Below are 20,614 nucleotides of genomic sequence, written 5' to 3'. Positions count from 1 at the left end.
AAGTCATTCCAAAAATCATAGCAACGAATGTTGGTAGGTTTGCATATATCCCAGCCACTGCACTGGCCATTATTATTATTCAAAAGAGATGTATGTGTGTTATCCAATCATTAATGGCAAGGAAAGCCACTTGTGAGTAGGGCTGTGACAGTGGCAGTTTTTTTAAGTTTTCACCTGTAGTAAGTCAGTCTGGTCACTGGGGAATTATTACAACCTTTGAAACATGAAAAAACACTATAGGTGAATTACAGTAATATTTTAATGTACATGTGTAGTATACATACAGTAAGGGAGGTATTGTCAAAATTGCACACTGGCATGAAGTTGGTTTGAAGCTGGATGTTCGATATTCGCATATTTAGGGACCGTCTCAAAATTACATGCAACATTGGTATAAACAATTCTAACTTCAATAGCATTTGAAGACAATGACTTAGTCATACAACCAACTGTACACTGTTCATCTAGGTGTCTGGTATGATGCACACCTTTTAGATTTTTGATATTTATGACAATAAACTGTTAAACCATATGCAAATATTGCTATGTATTTCACTACAGTATGGGATCATACACAGAATATGACAATATTTAAAGCTGAATTGTATTTGAAGACAATGACTTAGTCATAAAACCAACTGTACATTGTCCATCATATGGCATTTTTTGTGCCACCTGACACCTAGATGAACAATGTACATATAATAATATGCCACGATATTAAACGACTGACTGAACTTAGCGTCTTATCAGAACCTTTAATGAGGGACTCTGTTCAGTGCCAGATGAGAAAACACACACATTCACTAGATTTGTCGCCTTCATTTTATGCAAATGACTCAATAAATCCCAATCAATTAATGTTTTAACTATGCAAATTAATTTTAAGTTATATGACATTTATTTTGGGTTTATGTTAAGATTGTTTTAAGTTCACTTAAATTAAAAGTTATATTGTTGAAGCATAATAAATGTTAAAAGATTGATAGCTTTCAATTACACTGTAATGCTGAATGGCTATAATGTTTAAAATGGGGGGGGGGGGGGGAATTAATCAAGACAGTAGCTCTATTAGTATCAGTGATCCTGGCCTTCATCCAAGTATTTAAAATATACTGTCTTTCAGTTATTTCTACATTAATTTGGAGATTAACTGTGAAATGATTACATTATAAAATATTTAAACAAAAACTTATCTTAAAAACTTGTGATTTGAATGTAAGTGAGTTTAATGTTAACTAATCAAACAATATTTTATTATTCGTCATCCCTGGGAGAAAACTGGGAAAAAAAACCTATTTAACATTTTCCTTAACATGAGGATCTACCAACGACAAACATTTACAAGGTGTTTGTAAAGGAATAACTGGCCTGACAGCAGTATATTCATTTCAAAGTCTTGCTTCTTTAGTAAAGTTACATTCGGAAAACTAAAACAACAATGTTAGTCATTAAAACATCAAGCAAGTTCAAATCCTCAGGGCTGAACGAGCTGGATCTCCAGCAGGCCGGATGTTGATCGCCGGATAAACAGTGAGTTTGCAGAAGCTGATTTCAGGGAAGCTCTTCCGCGTGTTTCTTCTGATGGCTCTGGAAAACCCCTGAATAAGCGAAGCTCTCTCCGCAGACGGAGCACTGGTAGGGTTTCTCTCCCGTGTGGACTCGCTCGTGGACCTTCAGCACGTCGGATCGAGCGAAGCTCTTCTCGCAGAGACAGCACTTGTACGGCCTCTCTCCCGTGTGGATCCTCTGGTGCTTCAGTAAGGTTGAGCTCTGGCTGAAGCTCTTCCCGCAGACGCAGCAGTCGTGAGGCTTGTCCCCCGTGTGACGCTGCTGGTGGATCCGGTAATGGCGCGGGTCGGAGAAGCTCTTCCCGCAGGAGGAGCACAGGTACGGCCTCTCTCCGGTGTGGATCCGCTCATGGCACGTCAGGTGAGAGCGCTGTCGGAAGCTCTTCTCGCAGTGTGTGCACTGATACGGCCTCTCCTCGGTGTGTGTTCTGTGGTGTGTCCGCAGACAGCTGGAGTTGGTGAAGGTCTTCCCACACTCGCTGCACTGGAACGGCCTCTCCCCGGTGTGTGTGCGCACATGCTTCATCAGATGGGGTTTGTGACGGAAGCTCTTCCCGCAGTGAGGGCACTGATACGGCTTCTCCCCCGTGTGGATCCGCCTGTGAGTATCAAGATTCCCTTTAGAGCTGAAACGCTTGTCGCACTCGCCGCAGTGGAAGGGCTTTTCTCCGGTGTGCGTCTTCATGTGGACTCTCAGGCCTGAAGGAACGGGAAACAGCTTCCCACACGGCTGGCAGCGAAACTCCTGGTGCTGTTTAACACGGAGCCTCCGCTCCTCTGAGGAGGGACAGCTGCGTCTCGTACAGTGCTTCTGTTCGGCGTGTCCTCTCTCGTGTCTCGCTAGATGTCCCCGTGAGCTCATGGTTTTCCCGCAGGAGAAACTCTTGGCCGTCGGCTGATCTCTCGATTCAGAAGATGAGCCTCCATTCTCATCTGAAGGGAATAAAATTTGGTAATACAAAAACTTTAAAATGTAGTGTATCTGCCAGTAATTACATTAATTCTGTTTATTTAAGGCTAAAAAACTATATATTGTGGCCATGAATTAAGAATTAATTCCCGTGACTTAGTTTGTTCCCTTGTTTTGGTAAATTGTGGACACACTGTCTAAAAAACAATGGAAACATGATTACAACATGGCCATGATTTACTAAAACGAGGGTACGAATAATTAATTTGTGGGTATTGATCGTGATATTATTAATCGCAAAGCCTGTAAGTTTATTAAACGAACTCATGCCACCTATTTCACCACATTTATAATGTACTTTTATAGCATTAGTACAACTGCTAAATATTTCATGACTTAATAATACAGTAGCACTTTCCAATTGCAAAGCACTGTATAGGGTGTTGCACATGCACGGTCAACACAAAACGAACAAATCACTCTCTGAGACGAGTCAAATTAAAGATTCGTTCAAAATGAACCGAATCGTTCATGACCGACCCATCACTAATGGTGAGTAAACATTCAAGTGTCAGGAAAAACAACAAAAGGTAGAAAGAAAGGAAGAAACACACCAGCAGGTATAATCTCATCATCTTCATCATTCTGATCTTCCTCCTCACGGCTCTGTTGTTGTTCCTCTGCTGTGGTTTCTTCTCCTCGTCTCTCTATCAGGTTCCTGCAGTCCTCCAGTGTGACGGAGCACATCTTCATCTGCTGTTCTCCAGCGTTACAGTCAGAGGTTTGATCAGCGGATCCATGATCCTGAGCGTCAGTATAACACAGTAAAGTGAGGCTGAGCTCTGAGTCCTGTGTGTCTCTGGATCTCCAGACTGAATCCTGAGCTTCTGTCCCATCACTCACACACACTGAAACCTTCTCCAGATCCTGACAAACACATCATAGATCAGCACAGATAAACAACGACCTGCTGATATTAAGCGTTAGGGATGAAGGATGAGCAGCTCAAACCTCTCCTCTGTCTCTCAGCTTCGCCTCCAGTGACGCCACCTCTCTCTTCAGCTGACAGAGCTCAGCGAGGAGGTCCTCAATGTCCAGCATGGACAGATCCGTCCCCACTGACTTACAGCAGATCACATCCATCTGAAGACAAACATCATCATCATTACAACACACAAACTCAGAACGAGAGCAGAATGATTTGATAATTAAAATGACTTTATATTTCAAATAAATGCTGTACTTTTGAACTTTCTATTGTATAAAGAATCATGAAAAATAAAATGCATCACCATTTCCACAAAAATATGAACTGCTTTCAACATTGATAAAAATTCTATAAATGTTTCTTGATCATCAAATCATCATATTAGAGTGATTTCTGAAGGATCATGTGACACTGAAGACTGGAGTAATGATGCTGAACATTCAGCTTTGATCACTGGAATAAATTACACTTTACTGTATATTCACATTGAGAACAGATGATTTACATTATAATAATATTTCACCGTTTTACTGTATTTTTTGATCAAATAAATGAGCAGAAACATTAACAAATCTCAATCATTCCAAACTTCTGACCGCCAGTGGGGCATGTTGTCACAGCCGCAGCTAACTAGAGAAGAGCACTATCTAGAGTAACAAGAAAGTAATCTTCCACAATGTATGCATGTAAAATCTGTCATTTAATTCCTGTCAGCAATAATTTACACCGTAATACAGCAGTGAATCAAGAGCAGTTCATGAAACAGGAGAAAGTAACAAAAGGAATTGAAGGAAACGGTATAAAAGTCGGCAGAGTGTGTGTGAAGTGGAGTCAATGTTCGAGATGAGGACTAATCGAGCCAGTCGAGTCGGCAGCCGTCCGTCTCCAGCGCGGGTTTAGCTGACGGACACGAGGGATCGGGAGCATCCCGGGTCGAGTCCGAGCCGTTGGAGGCCGGAGCGACCGGAGAGTCCGTGACGAAGCCCTGCTGTCCGGAAGCGCTCGAGTCGAGCGGGAAAATCCCACAGGCTTTGAACCCCGCCGTGATGTTGTCCGCAGTGGCGGCCTGTGGCAGCGCCGTCGCCACGATCCCCGGGATGTGATGGATCGTGACGCTCCGGCCCGGGCTTCCCAGCATCCAGCTGTCGATGGCGGCGTTGATGCACTTCTGGAACGGGCCGCAAACCGAGCGCTCGAGGTGCGGCGGGAAGGACAGCGCGACCACGCCGTTAGCTTTAGCGAAGTTGAGGGCGTCGATGGACAGGTGCGACACGTGGACGTCCATGAGCAGGAGGCAGGGCTTATCCGGGGAGCATCCGGTCTGCCGCGCCAGATGCTGCAGGAAGTGTAGGAACTGCTCCTCCCGCATCCAGCCGCTGATGTGCGCGCCACCGGAGCTGCCCGCGGGCGAGCCGGTGAGGAAGTGCTCCCGGAACTGCACCCGCGGGAAGACGAAATAGGGCGGGATTACGGCGCCGCTGGCCGAGACGGTGCCGGCGACGCTCACGAGGGGCCCGCGGTCGGGACACGTCACGGAGGATCCCGTCTGCCTCCGGGACACCACTCGATCCGGCCTCGGAGCCGTCGTGATCCCCGTCTCCTCCATCACCCAGATGTCCTCGGGCTTGAAGAGGTGCCGCTCCATCAGCGCCTTCAGCTTCACGTAGAACATCTCTTTGTTCACGACGCCCGCTAGACACGCCGGCTCCGGCGTCCTGACGGACAGCAGCGGGTGCCGCTTGATGAACGCGGCGAACCAGTCGGCGCTGGCCTGCTTGTTCTCCCGCCACGACGGGGGCGTCTGCAGCTGCTGGCCTTTAGCGAGCTGGAACGCCAGCTTCCGGATGGCCTTGGGCGGGAGCGAGTGGTACACGTCGGACGCCATCAGCACGTAGGAGACCAGCTCCGCCTCCAGCGCCGCGCTGAACACCTGCCGGGCGCCGATGAAGCCCACGGGGCAGCTGGGATGCTCCGCGCTTCCCTCCACCTCCTCGCGCGGGATCTTGGTGCAGTAGCGGGCGAGTGTGCGGTAGTTGATCCCGAACTCCTCCGCGGCTCCTCGGATGGTCTTCTTGAACACCAGCACCTGGCGGACGGCCTTCAGCATGGTCTCCGGCGCCGTACCCGCTCGGGTCGTCTTCCTTTTATACGTCCTCACCATGATAGCGCTGGAAGAGGAACAAACACAAATACATTTTTGGTATAAATTAATAACAAATTACAAATAAAAAAAAAGTGTAAAAACTACTTCATAATTCCTTACAGAGTGACATTGGCACTTTATCCGAGTCAGACGTAGGGCTGTGCGATTAATCGTAACTGAGTTTCGATTTCGGCTTCTGACGATTAAGAAAACTGAGCTAAAGTGATTATTGTGCCGCTTTTCCTTCACAGCATTCCCAAGCCAAACTCAACGTCCACATCAGTCGAGATGAGAGTTGTAAAACGCAGTGTACTGATTAGGGATGTGCGGTATACCGGTACTGCACAAATACCGGTATATATTATACTTCAAACGGTACAATATCATAATTTTGCTCAATTCGGTATTTGATGCGCTGCAATTTCGAAGTTCACCGCTAGGCGGCAGTGCGCTACGCAAACAGACGCGGGTCACTTGAAACCGGCAAAAAGTGACAACGGAGAAACAAGGGCCCTGTCCCAAATGGCACACTTCATGTGCACTTTCGGTCTTGTGGACTGACAATGGCTGCCGTGTGTGCGTGTCCGTTAAGTCCGTGAGACAGCAGTGTGTCCCATTTGTCATTTTTAGATCTCAGAAGGGTGCTCGCGAGCGCCCCCATGTGGGCCTTGATGCGCACTTTTGCCGAGCCCACGCTTATGTGGACCCCGCAGCAGACTTCTTCCCGACAGTCAAAGCGGCGTTACGTCACGAAAGTGCGGACTCAGAGGAAGACCGCGAGTGCTTAGGGTTCCATTTGGGACAGGGCCAAGATGGATCGAACTGATCAAGCTAATTCTACACGCCCGCAATCAATCAATAAAGAAGGCAGTAGGAGTGAAATATGGCATTACTTTGTCTACAGAGGTAATGAAAAAGGTGAAGCTACAGACGTGAATGCACCACTATGCAAACGCTGTTTGAAATCATGTGTCGCAACGGGAGGCAACACTTCAAATCTGGCTAAGCATTTGTCTCTAGCTCATCCTGACTTATTCAAGGAGTTCAGAGATCGACAGGTGAGTCCATCATTCAACTGATTTAATTTAGTCTTTTATTCACAACCCTGATCAGCGCACATAGCCTACATAACTGCTTATCAATGAAATAAGATACGGTAAACACGAAAGCTCAAATGTGCTTGCATGACACGCCAGAACCAATGAATGAAGTTTAGGTCTCATCATTCTCATCACTCTCAGTTTCAAGCAGTGTTTTTTTAATAAAATTGTTTCAATTCATTTAACTTTTGAGGCTGGTTATTGGTCACCTGTGGTGTAGATTTAGTATCGATACTGAGGTATTAGATTCTGGTATCGTACCGAAGCCAAAATTGTGGTATCGAGCCATCCCTAGTACTGATGCTAAAGTGCGGGACGGGTTTGATGTTAAACAGTGTTATTAAAAGCGCATTTAGCCGCAAAAGAGACGTTGTTCCCCAGGCGGCTTTCTGTGTGCGCTCCGAGTCGGAGAGAACGTGGGCTTCAGATACGCGCCGAACGATGACATCACGGTGTTCTCCAGAGCGGCTATATATATATGAACTAAACAAATAACTTTTTTACAACCAAAATTTACCATCACTGAACTTACTTAAGCTGGACTGTGACGCTATTTCAATCTGGAAACAACCTTTGTTGCATTATTTTCCCATTATCTCGTATTCTGTGCAATAACAATAATAATAGTGCAGATGTCTGACCTTGGGGTGAGCAGCTCCTGTGTCCGTCAGTCCTCAGCGCCGTCACGTGACCCCGGTCCTGCCGCCACTTAACAGACACAACGAAAACCAGTTCAACCCAGTCCGCAGAGGACTTAACCTGCCACTAACTAGCGCTAGCTATGCTAGTCCACAGATAAAGACAAGCACCATAATGCCAAGTACATTTACATCATTACATCTGCAAATGCAAAGAGATGTCAAATATTAGTGAATATTAACTTACAAGTTAAATCCCAGCTAAAATAGAAAATAATTGTGGCAACAGTGATGTGCAATGTTTCCAAAATGTAAGAACATTCTTTAAAAAGGTTACGATAATAATGTTAACATCCTCATTCCCTTATTTTTTACCCACATAACATTCTTTGAACATGTATTTGTAATATTCTAAGCAAATTGACGTTCAGCAAATATCAATGTTGTCTAGTTCATCAACTACAAAGAACATAAGAGTTCTCTCAACGTTATGAGAACGTTTTCAGGTAAAAACACAATGTTTTCTCCTAACATTACAAGAACATCAGTAATGTTGTAAGAACGTTCTGTAAATGTTATTTTTAGTACATTTTATCTTAACATAACATTTACAGAACGTTGTTGTTAGCTGGGGTTGTCACGTGACTTTTTTAGGGGGGAAATGCCCTTACCATACGAAACAAAGTTCAAACTTTCTGTAAACATTTACCTTCGTTACATAAATGAGTCTGGCATATATGTATGTCAGTGTGTTATAAGTTCACTTATTACCCAACACATGCAACTGTGCAAACATCAACAGAGTCATTCACTGCACACACAAACACAAAAGCGCATTCATTTGGAGATCTAAAGTTAATTTTGACTTAATCCTCATATCTGTCTGTGACAACTAGCCCCGGTCTCTTCTACAGCACTGCCCCATTCATTTAACACATTTATGTTCAGTCGCTGGATTTAATAAGTTAATATGTGTGAGAAATTAAACGTGATACTTCTCCTGAAACTGTGAATAAAACAGTCCGGTACAATAACTGCGAGAAGCTGCATGAAGCGCTTCGTTTGCGGTCATTAAAGCACTAAAGTTGTAAAAACATCAATCATATTAGGAGATAATAAACAGATAAAAAGAGTAAACACGCACCAGCGGAGCGTTGCAGCCGCGAGGACTCGGTCTTCCGCGGGGGTCGTGCGGTCACAGCGCCCTCTGCTGCCCTGGAGGAACCGAAACTCACCGCTCATTCCCAATATTCCTTGATTCCCTGATCTCATCCAATGTCTAATCCCTTCAAGACTTCCGAAGTCTGCATCTGCAATGGGACAATGGGAGCGTCTCTAAAGTTGCATTCGACTTTGATTTAAACTTTAAAGTAACGTTTCTAACTTTTTGAGCATTTAAAGAGAATGACTTCTTTTCACTGCTGGTGTGGGCTCATGCAAAATATAAAGCTCAATAGCATTTGAAGAGAATAACTATATATATATATATATATATATATATATATATATATATATATATATATATATATATATATATATATATATATATATAGTTATTCTCTTCAAATGCTATTGAGCTTTATATATACACATATATATATATATTAAAATAAACTGTCAAATCATATGTAAACATTGACACTGACAGCAATTTAGGCAAAGAATTTTTTTTTACACTCAATCTCCAAAAAAGTCAACAAGGCACCTCATACTTGTTTCGACCATGCAATAAAAAAATTAAAAAAGCTAATTGAGATCTCACAATTCTGACCTTTTTTGTGATATAAAGTTTTGTCAGGATTGTGAGATATTTTGCAATTATCTTTTACATTTGTTTTTATTCTGTGGCAGAAACAAGCTTCCATTTTTCCGCAGTTCTCTGGTGGCTGAAATAAGATGCGGAAAACAAATAAATGTGTTTCATTTATTAAAACATTTGTGTATCATCAGTTCTATTAATTATATCATTAATACGACATCTATTTTTTGTGTGAAGAAAACCAATTTTTTAATATTTTGGTTCATGCATTTAGGGTTAAATATTTAAAAAAATAAAAAATCTTAAAGGTGTGCATCGTACCTGACACCTAGCCTGAACACTTATGATGATAATTAAGTGTAAAGATAGGTATTATTGAAAATGTTTGGTGTTCGGGGTGAGGACTGGGGTTGATCCATTCATAAAGCAGCTGTTGATGTGCACAAATAAGCGACAGGTACTATAAGATTTCCTTCTTCCTGTTCCTTTTGTTTGTTTTTGTTTTTGTTGTTGTTGTTTTTTTGTTCGTTCATGCACGTTATGAATGAATAAACATTTATATGACTTTGCAATAAATAAATAAATAAATAAACTTATATTCATGAACGAGATGGCGTTTCTTCAGGACAATGGTGCAACACGGAACATTACGCAAGACTTCATATTGTGCAGATACACAATAAATGTTTTGTTAAAAAAAAATAAAAATAACCTCATGACAGTAAATTTACAAGACAATAAATACTCTAGGGGGTAGTCTAGGGGGGAAAATAGATCCTAAATGTACAAATATCTAATGTCCAAGTCCACTTTATGGACGAGAACTGCGCACTCTGGCCCAGGAATCACTGAGGCTGCTGCCCTATGAACATGATTATGATCATAAACACCACACGTGACGCAGATTTCTGTGATCAACATGTTGCTCTTCACTGCAGTGAACTCGCATTCCCTCTCACGGGTTTACTGTGATGCTTTCGGCTCGAATCCCGATCCGCCCCTGTGATGATCCAAGGGGCTGTTGTACTTTATTTTGTCCAGCAGGTGTCTTTGGGTAATACTTTTTGTGTCTTCAGGTTAATTGATGTCACAGGTGTGGAGAATTGGTTGATTAACCATGCTGCTTATAAGATGCTGGCTTTCTCACCCTCGGGAAGGAAAAAGATTGGGGCTTGGTCTTTACTGGTCTCGCTGTTTGGTGGACATGCTGACTTTCTCACACTCTCCAGTCCAAGGCTTGATGTGGTAGTTTTTGTGTTTGTAGATTTTTGTCTTTTACTTTAAATGTAGTTATGTCTGTTCTTTCTAATTAAATTACTTATTTGTACGAATTTGATTATGTGTTTGGCCTCCCCATTCATGTTGCTGCTCCTTGAGCCAAGGGGTTGTAACAGCCCCTCTCCCTCTTATTGTTTCGCTCCCACCGGTGATATCAATTAAAATGGGAAAAATAATAAAAGTACAGCTCTGCCAACTCTCCCGCATTCACCCTGAGATATTTTTATTATTATTATTGAACACCATGAACGTAACAAAAACAGAATATACATCTACAATGGCATTGACAAATACAGATAAATGAGTATTACGCAAGGCACATGTCAGTCAAATAAATGGATAGTGACAAAAGAACATTACATATATTTGGAGAAAAAAGAAGGGGTCTCTTCATTCCTCAAGAGATCAAGGTCTCTTATTATTCTAGCCAATTTCTGGGCCTTTTTACTTTTCATACTTTGCAACGATAGAAAGAAATTACAAATAAAGTCTCTTTGAAATACAGACAAATAAGGTTTCGTCTTCATACATTTGCATTTATGAATAAAGAATTTGCCCAGAATCAACATTACATTAATAAAAAATTATTTTTTTTCCTCATCCAACAGCATTCCAAACATAATATGCTTCCTAGCAAAAGTGGGCAGTGAATGAATCTTTGTCTCCAACCAGTAAGACATATTTTCCCGAAAGGTATTTGAAAAAACACAAGAAAAAAAAAGGGTGATCGTTGTCTGTCAACTTGACAAAAAGTACAGGCATTTTCTTCAAAATTAAACCTTTGTCTTAAAAATTCACTTGACGGGTATACCCCTTGAATATTTTAAAATGGGTTTCCTTAGCTTTAGGAGCCACTGGAAAGCTAATATACTGTGTTCGCAGTTTTTTAACAAATGGTTTGTCATAAGCTTGCAAAACACAGTTATTATACATAAATGTCGGATATAATATAAACAAGAGCGAATAAGTTTGTTGGGAAGCATTGCCCTGAGTTCATTACCATTGAAGAGAAGGGATGAGAGTTCACAAGATCCATCTGGCATGTTGACAGAAGCGTTTTGTACTAAATTTATAAAACTTTTTGGAATGGCATTTAAGACATGCTTAAATTGTTTGCGTTCACATTGTAAATTGTATTTAGTAAAGTCTCTAAAAGTTAACAATCTCCCATCTTCATCCATTAAATGAAGAACTGACCAAATACCCTTTTCAAGCCAATCAAGAACACATAGAGACTTGTAACTAGATACAATAAATCTATTGTTCCATATAGGGATTCTATGTGGAGAGAAGTTGTGGTTATATAATAACTTCCAATATAACAAGATCTGCTGGTGAAAGGAAGATAATTTGATTGGCAGTCTGGAAACAGTAAAATCACATCTCAGTAGAAAATCAATTCCACCCAATTTTCTAAATATACCTCTGGGTATGCAAAACCAGAAACTAGTTTCATTTGTTCAAATTTTTAAGCCATTTGACCTTCAACATACCATTTATACAACAGAAGTCAAAGGCTTGTAATCCACCATTTTCATAATCTTGTATAAGATTTGCCCTCTTTATATAATGCACACGTTTTCTCCATATATAATTGAAATTAATCTGATTAATGGTCTTAATAGCTCTATTAGAAATGGAGAGACAAGATGCAGGATATACACCTAGAGAGACTTTCCATTTTAGTTAAATAAACTGTACCAAAGATAGACAAATCCCGTTGCATCCATGCATCAAGCCTGCCTTTGCATTCATTCCATCTATTCCAGACATTTTGCTTTTCCATGATGACCTCATCCTTAGAAATGTTTAAATATCTGACATTCGACTTGACTGGAATATTATATGCAATTGTAAGAGGGCATTCATGTATGGTAATAATTTCACATTTGCCGATATTGAACTTTAAACCTGAGAATTTAGAAAAATAATTAACTAACTCAATTACTTTAGGAACCTGGTCAAGACCTTTTAAAAATAATGTTGTATCGTCAGCCAATTGACTAAGTATAATTTCCTGTCCAAACACATTTCATTTTTTAATATTTGAGTTTTTAATTAGGAGCCAACATCTCTGTAGCCAGAATAAACAATGAGGGTGAGATGGGGCATCCTTGTTTAACTCCTCTCTTAAAGGACAAGTTCGGTATTTTACACTTAAAGCCCTGTTTTCAGATCGTTTTTTGATGAAATAGAACGGTTAAGATTAAATTTTGGACAAATGCAAATTTGGACAAAAATCGCTGCAAAAGATGCTTTCCAACAGGTTTTATCGTAGTTTTTGTCTCCTCCATTGACTTGCATTGGATGTGCTGTGAGGTACGGTATTACTCCGCGCCGGAAACTGAAATGGGGTTGTTTTCTTCTTCTTCGTGTTTTTTTTTTTTTTTTTTTTACGGCGGATCGCAAACTGAAATGCCAGTGGTTTGCTTGCAAAGGTGCATTATCGCCACCAACTTGGCTGGAGTGTCTATTATTCAAGCTCTCAACGGAAGAAGTTCGGGTGTGAGGTGTTTGGAAAAATAGATCCACAGTTTTACAACGAATGGTAAAACACCTGTTCGAAAGCATCTTTTGCAGCGATTTTTGTGTGAGCATATCAGTGAACACCCCTGACCACTCGGTGAGTTTCACGTCTTTGTAAACGAAAGTTTAATGTGTTTTAGGAAGGATTGTTCCAGTGCACCTATGCAGCCATTGTGGAGGTGGGGGGGGAAAGCGAAGAAACCTAAAAATCTCTCCTCGCTTCCTTCTCTGTTGATGTTCATGCTGCAAAATCTTCATACTTCCACAACAAGATCAACAACTCCTCCAACACACGTTTACTCTTCAAGACATTCAACTCTCTCCTCTGTCCACCTCCACCACCACCCACCACCTCCTTAACTGCTGACGATTTTGCGATCTTCTTCACCAACAAAACAACAACTATCAGCAGTCAGTTCTCAGCTCCACACACAGGAACCCAGACTGACCCCTTCCACAGCCAATAACCCTCTGTCCTCATTTTCTCTCCGCTAACCGAGGAAGTAGTATCTACACTTCTCCTCTCCAGTCATCCTACCACCTGCCCTCTTGACCCCATCCCCTCACACCTTCTACAAGCCATCGCTCCCACACTTCTACCAGCACTCACACACATCATCAACTCATCCCTCCATACTGGCATTTTCCCTACAGCATTCAAGCAGGCTCGGGTTACTCCACTGCTTAAAAAAACAACGCTAAACACATCATTTGTAGAACATTACAGACCTATCTCTCTCCTACCATTCATTGCGAAGACACTTGAAAGAGCTGTTTTCAACCAAGTAACATCCTTTCTGTCTCTCAACAACCAGCTGGATGTCAACCAATCCGGCTTCAAGAAAGGGCATTCTACTGAGACTGCATTACTGTCGGTCACAGAAGCCTTACGGATCGCAAAAGCTGCTTCCAAATCCTCAGTCCTCATTCTCCTGGATCTGTCTGCTGCCTTCGACACTGTGAATCATCAAATCCTTCTGTCCAGCCTCTCAGCATTGGGCATCACAGGAACTTCACTCCACTGGTTCAAGTCCTATCTCACAGGTAGGTCCTTCAAGGTCGCATGGAGAGGCGAGGTATCCAGAGCGCATCAACTGACCACAGGGGTTCCTTAGGGTTCAGTTCTTGGTCCCCTCCTCTTCTCCATCTACACTACATCACTGGGACACATCATACAAGCACACGGCTTCTCCTACCACTGCTATGCTGATGACACACAGCTCTTCCTCTCGTTTCAACCAGATGATCCCACAGTAGCTGCACGGATCTCAAGCTGCCTGGCGGACATCTCGACGTGGATGAAGGAACATCACCTGCAGCTCAACTTGGCAAAGACTGAGCTTCTCGTCCTCCCTGCCAATCCGTCTCTACAGCACAACTTCACTATCCAGCTAGATTCATCATCAATCACCCCATCAAGGTCGGTCAGAAATCTTGGAGTAACGTTTGATGACCAGCTGACCTTCACAGATCACATTTCAAAGACAGCTCGATCATGCAGGTTTGCTCTACACAACATCAGGAAGATCAGGCCTTTCCTAACTGAGCATGCAACACAACTTCTCATCCAGGCCCTGGTCATTTCTAGGCTTGACTACTGTAATGCTCTTCTGGCCGGACTTCCAGCATGTGCAACTAAACCCCTACAGATGATCCAGAACGCCGCAGCCCGTCTTGTCTTCAACGAGCCAAAGAGAACCCACGTCACTCCTCTGTTCAGCTCACTGCACTGGCTACCTCTCGCTGCTCGCATCAAGTTCAAGGCATTGACGCTTGCTTACAGATCTATCACAGGCTCAGCTCCCTCCTACTTTCACTCACTCCTACGAGTCTACATCCCTGCCAGAAGCCTACGATCGGCCAACGAGCGACGTCTCGTGGTTCCATCCCAGAAAGCCACAAAATCACTTTCCAGAACATTCTCATTCACAGTTCCATGCTGGTGGAACGCTCTCCCCACCCTCATCCGGAATGCAGAATCCCTGACAACATTCAGAAGACAGCTGAAAACCCATCTCTTCCGGGAGCACTTAACCTCATAAAAAAAAAAAAAAAAAAAAAAAAACCTCCCCTTTCCCTCTAAACCTCGCTTATCGGGCTTATGCTACTCTGAATAATGCCTGAACTTTGTATCTGGAGCACTTCTTGCGCTGCTTTTTGTTTTTGCCTCTTCATGATGACTCGCTTAATCTAGTCCTACTTTGTAAGTCGCTTTGGATAAAAGCGTCTGCTAAATGACTAAATGTAAATGTAAATGTAAAATTCTCGGGCCAGCAGCATGTGTCCAAAATTTAATCTTAACCGTTCTATTTCATCAGAAACGATCTGTAAACAGGGCTTTAAGTGTAAAATACCGAACTTGTCCTTTAATATCAAATCTGGGTGAAGTACCTGTCGGCAGGGCCACTGAGCTATTGGTATTTGTGTAGAATAACTGAATAATATTACAAAAATTTTCACCAAACCCATACATTTTCAAACGTTTTAAAATAAATGTTCTAACATATCAAAGGCTTTATCGAAATCTAAAAATAAAATAACCCCATCATCGTCTGTTTCTTGATTATACTCCAGCAAGTCCAAAACCAGTCGAATATTGTTATGTATAGATCGGCCTCTAATGAATCCAGTTTGTGTCTCCCCAATAATTTTTGATAAACCAAGTTTTAAGCGATTATTATATATGTGGGTTAGTAATTTATAGTCATTGTTTAGTAAAGTCATAGGTCATAAATTGTCCAACAATTTGTGAATAAGCGTGATTAGGCCTTGTCTCATTGAATTAGGCAAAATCAAGGTTTTAGTAATTTCCTGAAAAGCTGCAAAAATAAATTCCCTTAATAATTCCCGATAAAAGTTAGACAAAACACCGTCTGGGCCAGGTGATTTATCCAATGACAGACACATAACAGCAGAATCAAGCTCTTCAACTGTTAACTCTTCATCACAGATCATTTTGAACTGTTCATCTACAGTATATGAGGAACAAATTCTCCAATTTTTTCAAAGAGGGAATTAGGGTCTAATATTGAAGAGGACGAAGAATATAAGTCCTGATAAAAGTTGGCGATTTCTTTAGCTATTACTTGTGGCTTAGAACACTCTGCAACATTAAAAATTAAAGTTTTAACAGAGTTTCTTTCTGGGTTTTTCCCCCCTTTTCCCATCCACTTGGCTCTTGATCTAATATATGCTCCCTTAGCTTTTCTCATACAGAATTCATCCAATTGTGATTGCAAAAATAACAATCTTGATCTATCATCCTCTGCTAAACTTGATTTGTTAGAATATTAATTTATTTCTTTAATAATAGAGGTCTCTTTTAAAGCATAAGATTTGCTTAACTGTTTACTATAAGAGATGGATAACTGTCGAACTTTGTATTTAAAGAATTCCCATTTACTTGTCCAGGAAACCAGGCTATTATCATTAGAAATATTTAAAACAGTATCCTTAACCAATTTCATATAATCTTCATTTCCGAGAAGGTTAGAGTTAAACTTCCAATAACCCTTGTTACGGAAAGGTTTATTTTTATGATATATCATCAATTCAATTGAACAGTGATCTGTTAGGGGAGCTGCCGATATACTAGACATAGTTTGATAAGACAAAAAACTATGAGAAATTAACCAAAAATCAATGCGGGACTTGCAAGAAGCATCAGGTTTAAACCAGGAAAACTGTCTTAGATAGGGGTTTGACTCACGCCAGGGATCTATTAAGCCTTGATTATTACAAAAGTGTAATAATAATAAGTTGTAATGATTTACATTATATTATGTAGTTGGTGACCTATCTAACCATCATACACCATAAGTCACCACCCAATATAATAAAGTCAGTCAGTAGCATACTTTGTTCTCTTACGAGAGGTTCTCTCGTATTGCGTAGTTGCTTACGCTACGGGAAAGCCTTTCTTTCTCGAGATACTGAAGCCAAAAATTATCCTTAATTTTTATAATCTTGTCAACGCAGTGCGGCAGCCTGCAGACCTAGGGCAAGCTAACTAGCGTGCCCATTGGCTGCCCTGCGGCAACTGCAGCAGCCTACCGCTGAGCCCTTGGCGTGACGTCACGACCAATGAGCGTGCTTGGCGCGCTTAATGCGTCACAGCCCGCGAAAAGGGGTGTGGCTTAGCGTATATAAACAGGGCTCGGAGGCTGCTTCTCTGATTTTCTGTCTTTTCAGCGAAGCTCTTCGCATCGCTGCTCTCTGAGGAAGCCGCCGTCGAAACAAGTGACCAGCACGCCGAGGATCTCAGCCTGAGGACGCCGGCCGCCTTCGCCGCCTTCAGCTTTCCCTGCCTGCTTCGCTATCCGGCGATCATATCCTTTACTGCTCTGTGTTGTATGTGTTTGTGTGTTCGCCCCGCGACACACTTTTGCATCTAAAAGAGCGCGAGGCGTTGTTGCAAATGCCTCGCTCATCCTGTGGCTCGTGCAGAGCCCGGCTCAGCGATGGAGACCGCCACGTGGTTTGCGCTCTCTGCCTGGGCTTCGACCACGCAGCCCGCGCCCTCTCCTCGGGCGGCTGCGAACAGTGTGAGGACTTGCCGATGTCGACCCTGCGGGCTCGACTCGCCATGTTTGACGATCCTCCACCTTCCCCGGCTGCCTCTTCAGGGCCACGTAAGAAGAAACGCCGCTCTCAAAGGCCTCCCGAGCCGGTGGTTATAGCTGAGCGCTCGCCGGAGCCCCTCCCGCGAGCCTCGCTTTCTCCTTCTCCCCCGCCCTTCACCGACGCGCAGCGGCCGGCTACTGCCCGCACTGCCGTCGCCTCAGGGGATGAAGCAGATGACGCCGCTGACAGCTGCTCTCTGCTTGCTTCGGACAGCGAGGAGTGGTCGGGCTCTCACCGCTCCGCCTCCTCGACTCCTGAGTCTGGCAGGTCCCGCTCCAGTGTCGACGCGGAGCTTATCCGCCTCCTCACCAAAGCGGTCGACCGACTGGGATTGGACTGGTCCCCACCCAAGGAGCCCGCGCCTAACCGACTCGACGGGTGTTTTCTGCCTAGCCGCCGCCAAGCGCCAGCCTCTAGGTCAGCACCCTTCCTGCCTGAGCTCCACCAGGAGCTATCGAAGTCGTGGAACGCGCCCTTCTCCGCTAGACTCGCTCGTCTGTCTCCTCGGCTCTCTCCCAGGTGGACGGGGCCGCCGAGAAAGGCTATACCGGCATCCCTTCCGTTGAGGAAGCGGTGGCAACGCACCTTTGCCCGCCGTCTGCTAGATGGCGCTCAAAGTCTGCCCTGCCGTCTAAAGCCTGCAGGACCACATCAGCTCTCGCCGGCCGCGCATTCGCCGCCTCCGGCCAAGCTGCTTCTGCCCTGCACTCGATGGCTGTTCTTCAGATCCTGCAAGCCGACCTCCTCCGCGAATTGGACGAGAAGGGCTCGGATCATACAGCCTTAACAGATCTGCGCAGCGCGACGGACCTTTCGCTCCGTGCTACCAAGACCGCTGCACAAGCCATCGGCAGATCTATGGCCGCGCTCACCGTCATCGACAGACACTTATGGTTGACGCTGGCGGATATGAGTGAGTCAGAACGCGCTGTTTTCCTCAACGCCCCGCTCTCGCCCACCGGCCTCTTCGGCCCTGCGGTCAGCGGGATTGTGGACCGCTTCTCTGAAGTGCAGAAGGCGTCGCAGGCTATGAATCTCTTCCTGCCTCGCCGCTCGAGCCCAGCCGCAGGCCGCTCTCAAGCTCAGCCTCCTGCGCGCAGCTCCACACAGCGCTCGTCTCGGCCACCAACCACTTCGCAGCGACGCCAGGGCGGCCGCCCTAGGTCGCGCTCGACCAGCCGTCACAGACCGCCGCCCCCCCGGGGTCCGCGTCCCAAGATAACGCTGAAGTCTGAGCCCGCGAAGTCCTCCTAGCACCCGCAGGGAGGAAGAGATGGCTGAGTCCCGCTGCGGCCGGACCGCCATCAAAACGCCCAGCTCTGTCAGTCCCCTCAGTGCAGGCTACTGCAGCAGCTTACACCGCAGCCAATGAGCCAGTAATACCACTCGCTCGCCTGCACACAAACGCCGTTTTTACGGCGGCCCAAATAAATCTCAGAAAGAGTGTAAATTCGGGCTTTCCGGCTCCGGCCGAAGGTGTTGTAAGTGTAGAAAATGTGCCCACTCCCACGTGCTCACTGCTTCACACAAACACGGTCCCCATGGTAACGCGTTCAGAGCGCTCTCTCATAAAGCGGTCACACGCCGCTCGAGTAATAAGTGTAGTAAATGTGCCCACAACTCTGTGCTCACATCTACCTGTAACTCGCTCTGCCACTCGGTTACCCCGGGCAACAGCGGCTCAAGCCGAGGGTGTTATAAGTGTAGAAAATGTGCCCACTCCCATGTGCTCACTGCTTCACACAAACAGGGTCCCCATGGTAACACGTACAGAGCGCTCTCTCATGAAGCGGTCGCAAGCCGCTCGAGTATTAAATGTAGGAAATGTGCCCACAACCTTGTGCTCACACCTACCCGCTGCTCGCTCTGCCAGCCAGTTACCTTGGGTCACGGACCCTCTAAAGCTCCCAAACACTGGCCGTGTCATAAGTATAAACCCTGCGCCCGCTCACGAGCACGCGCACTCACTTGTAGACATTATAATCCCCACGCCTCTCTCGCGCCTGGGATGTTTGACAGCAAATCACGCTCCATCCGATGGGACCGAGCTACTGAACGCTGTACAGTCGGCCAATACTGTTTACCAGCCCCCGTGTTCGAGCACCAGCGGCGCGCGCGCCGCGCCTTTCTCTCTGATACAGGCTCCCCATCCCGCGCAGCGCGGCGATCTGAGCCCAGAGACCATTCGACCCCTAGCTATGCATGCGGAAGCATGGGAAGCGATTCAGGGCGCGTCAGAATGGGTGCTGAAAACTATAAAACACGGCTATTCGCTTCAATTCGCTCGTCGCCCTCCGCGCTATACAGCACAGACGGAGACGAGAGTGAGTTCAGAAGCTGCGCACTTGCTTCAAGCAGAAATAGCGAAGCTGCTGCGCAAAGGGGCTATAGAACAGGTTCATCCTTCTTTGAGCGAGTCAGGCTTTTACAGCCGCTACTTCCTCGTGCCCAAGAAGGACGGAGCGTTCAGACCTATTTTAGATCTGAGACATCTGAACAAAGCCCTCATGAGACGGCCGTTCAAAATGATCACAACCAGAAAAATCCTCGCGCAGATTCGCCCAGGAGACTGGTTTATCTCTCTCGATCTAAAAGACGCATACTTTCAGATCCAGATAACTCCCCGTCACAGGCCATTCTTGAGATTCGCCTTCGAGGGTTGAGTATATCAGTACACAGTCCTGCCGTTCGGCCTGTCTTTGGCACCCCGTACATTTACGAAATGCATGGACACGGCCCTCGCTCCCCTGAGGAAACAGGGATTGCGAATACTGAATTATCTGGACGATTGGCTTATTCTAGCGCAGTCAGAGACGGAACTTGTGTCTCACAGAACAGCGCTTCTCAGCCATCTGGAGGAGCTGGGTCTCTCGGTCAACTGGACCAAGAGCTCGCTATCACCCCGTCAGTCAATTTCCTTTCTTGGAATAGAACTGGACTCGGTGGCTATGACGGCCAGACTGTCGGAGCAGCGCGCGCGCCGCATCCGCCTCCTCGCCGCATCCCTCCAAATAGGCAGCCGGGTTCCGCTGAGGACATTCCAGCGTATCCTGGGGCATATGGCCTCAGCTGCAGCAG

At 44.8% G+C, this 20,614-nt stretch overlaps 2 protein-coding genes across 4 annotated transcripts; both read right to left on the bottom strand.

Annotated features, from left to right (window-relative positions):
• Positions 1-242: 242 nt before the first annotated feature.
• Positions 243-5,381, bottom strand: LOC308689011 (uncharacterized protein). 2 transcript variants are annotated; one of them, XM_081362546.1, is made up of 5 exons: positions 4,066-5,381; positions 3,493-3,624; positions 3,096-3,408; positions 1,727-2,504; positions 698-1,647 (listed from the first exon to the last, which is right to left on the bottom strand). In XM_081362546.1, the coding sequence occupies exons 2-5, from the start codon at positions 3,622-3,624 to the stop codon at positions 1,470-1,472; spliced, it is 1,401 nt and encodes a 466-aa protein (XP_081218672.1). In that variant the 5' UTR covers positions 4,066-5,381; the 3' UTR covers positions 698-1,469. The 2 variants fall into 2 exon arrangements, with proteins under 2 accessions (XP_081218673.1, XP_081218672.1); XM_081362547.1 differs by lacking the exon at positions 4,066-5,381 and having other exon boundaries at positions 243-2,504; positions 3,493-3,795.
• LOC308689012 (uncharacterized protein) lies at positions 3,680-8,680 on the bottom strand. Of its 2 annotated transcripts, none has more exons than XM_081362548.1 (3): positions 8,495-8,680; positions 7,354-7,420; positions 3,680-5,637 (listed from the first exon to the last, which is right to left on the bottom strand). In XM_081362548.1, exon 3 carries the CDS (start codon positions 5,628-5,630, stop codon positions 4,320-4,322), a length of 1,311 nt encoding a protein of 436 aa, XP_081218674.1. In that variant the 5' UTR covers positions 5,631-5,637; positions 7,354-7,420; positions 8,495-8,680; the 3' UTR covers positions 3,680-4,319. The 2 variants fall into 2 exon arrangements, with proteins under 2 accessions (XP_081218674.1, XP_081218675.1); XM_081362549.1 differs by having other exon boundaries at positions 4,152-5,637; positions 7,354-7,552; positions 8,495-8,614.
• Positions 8,681-20,614: the final 11,934 nt, after the last annotated feature.

The sequence above is a fragment of the Scardinius erythrophthalmus genome (genome assembly GCF_964197995.2).
Source record: "Scardinius erythrophthalmus genome assembly, chromosome: 3".
NCBI classification, from domain to species: Eukaryota; Metazoa; Chordata; class Actinopteri; order Cypriniformes; family Leuciscidae; genus Scardinius; species Scardinius erythrophthalmus.
The sequence above is the reverse complement of the archived record's forward strand: the minus strand, read 5'-3'. Positions and strand labels throughout refer to the sequence as shown.

Coding starts and splice junctions, on each gene's coding strand:
- LOC308689011 (XM_081362546.1), bottom strand. CDS start 3,624: ATGGATGTGATCTGCTGTAAGTCAGTGGGGACGGATCTGTCCATGCTG. Junction 3,409..3,492: donor AGCTGAGAGACAGAGGAGAG/GTTTGAGCTGCT, acceptor TGTGTTTGTCAG/GATCTGGAGAAGGTTTCAGT. Junction 2,505..3,095: donor TGATGAGATTATACCTGCTG/GTGTGTTTCTTC, acceptor TATTCCCTTCAG/ATGAGAATGGAGGCTCATCT.
- LOC308689012 (XM_081362548.1), bottom strand. CDS start 5,630: ATGGTGAGGACGTATAAAAGGAAGACGACCCGAGCGGGTACGGCGCCG.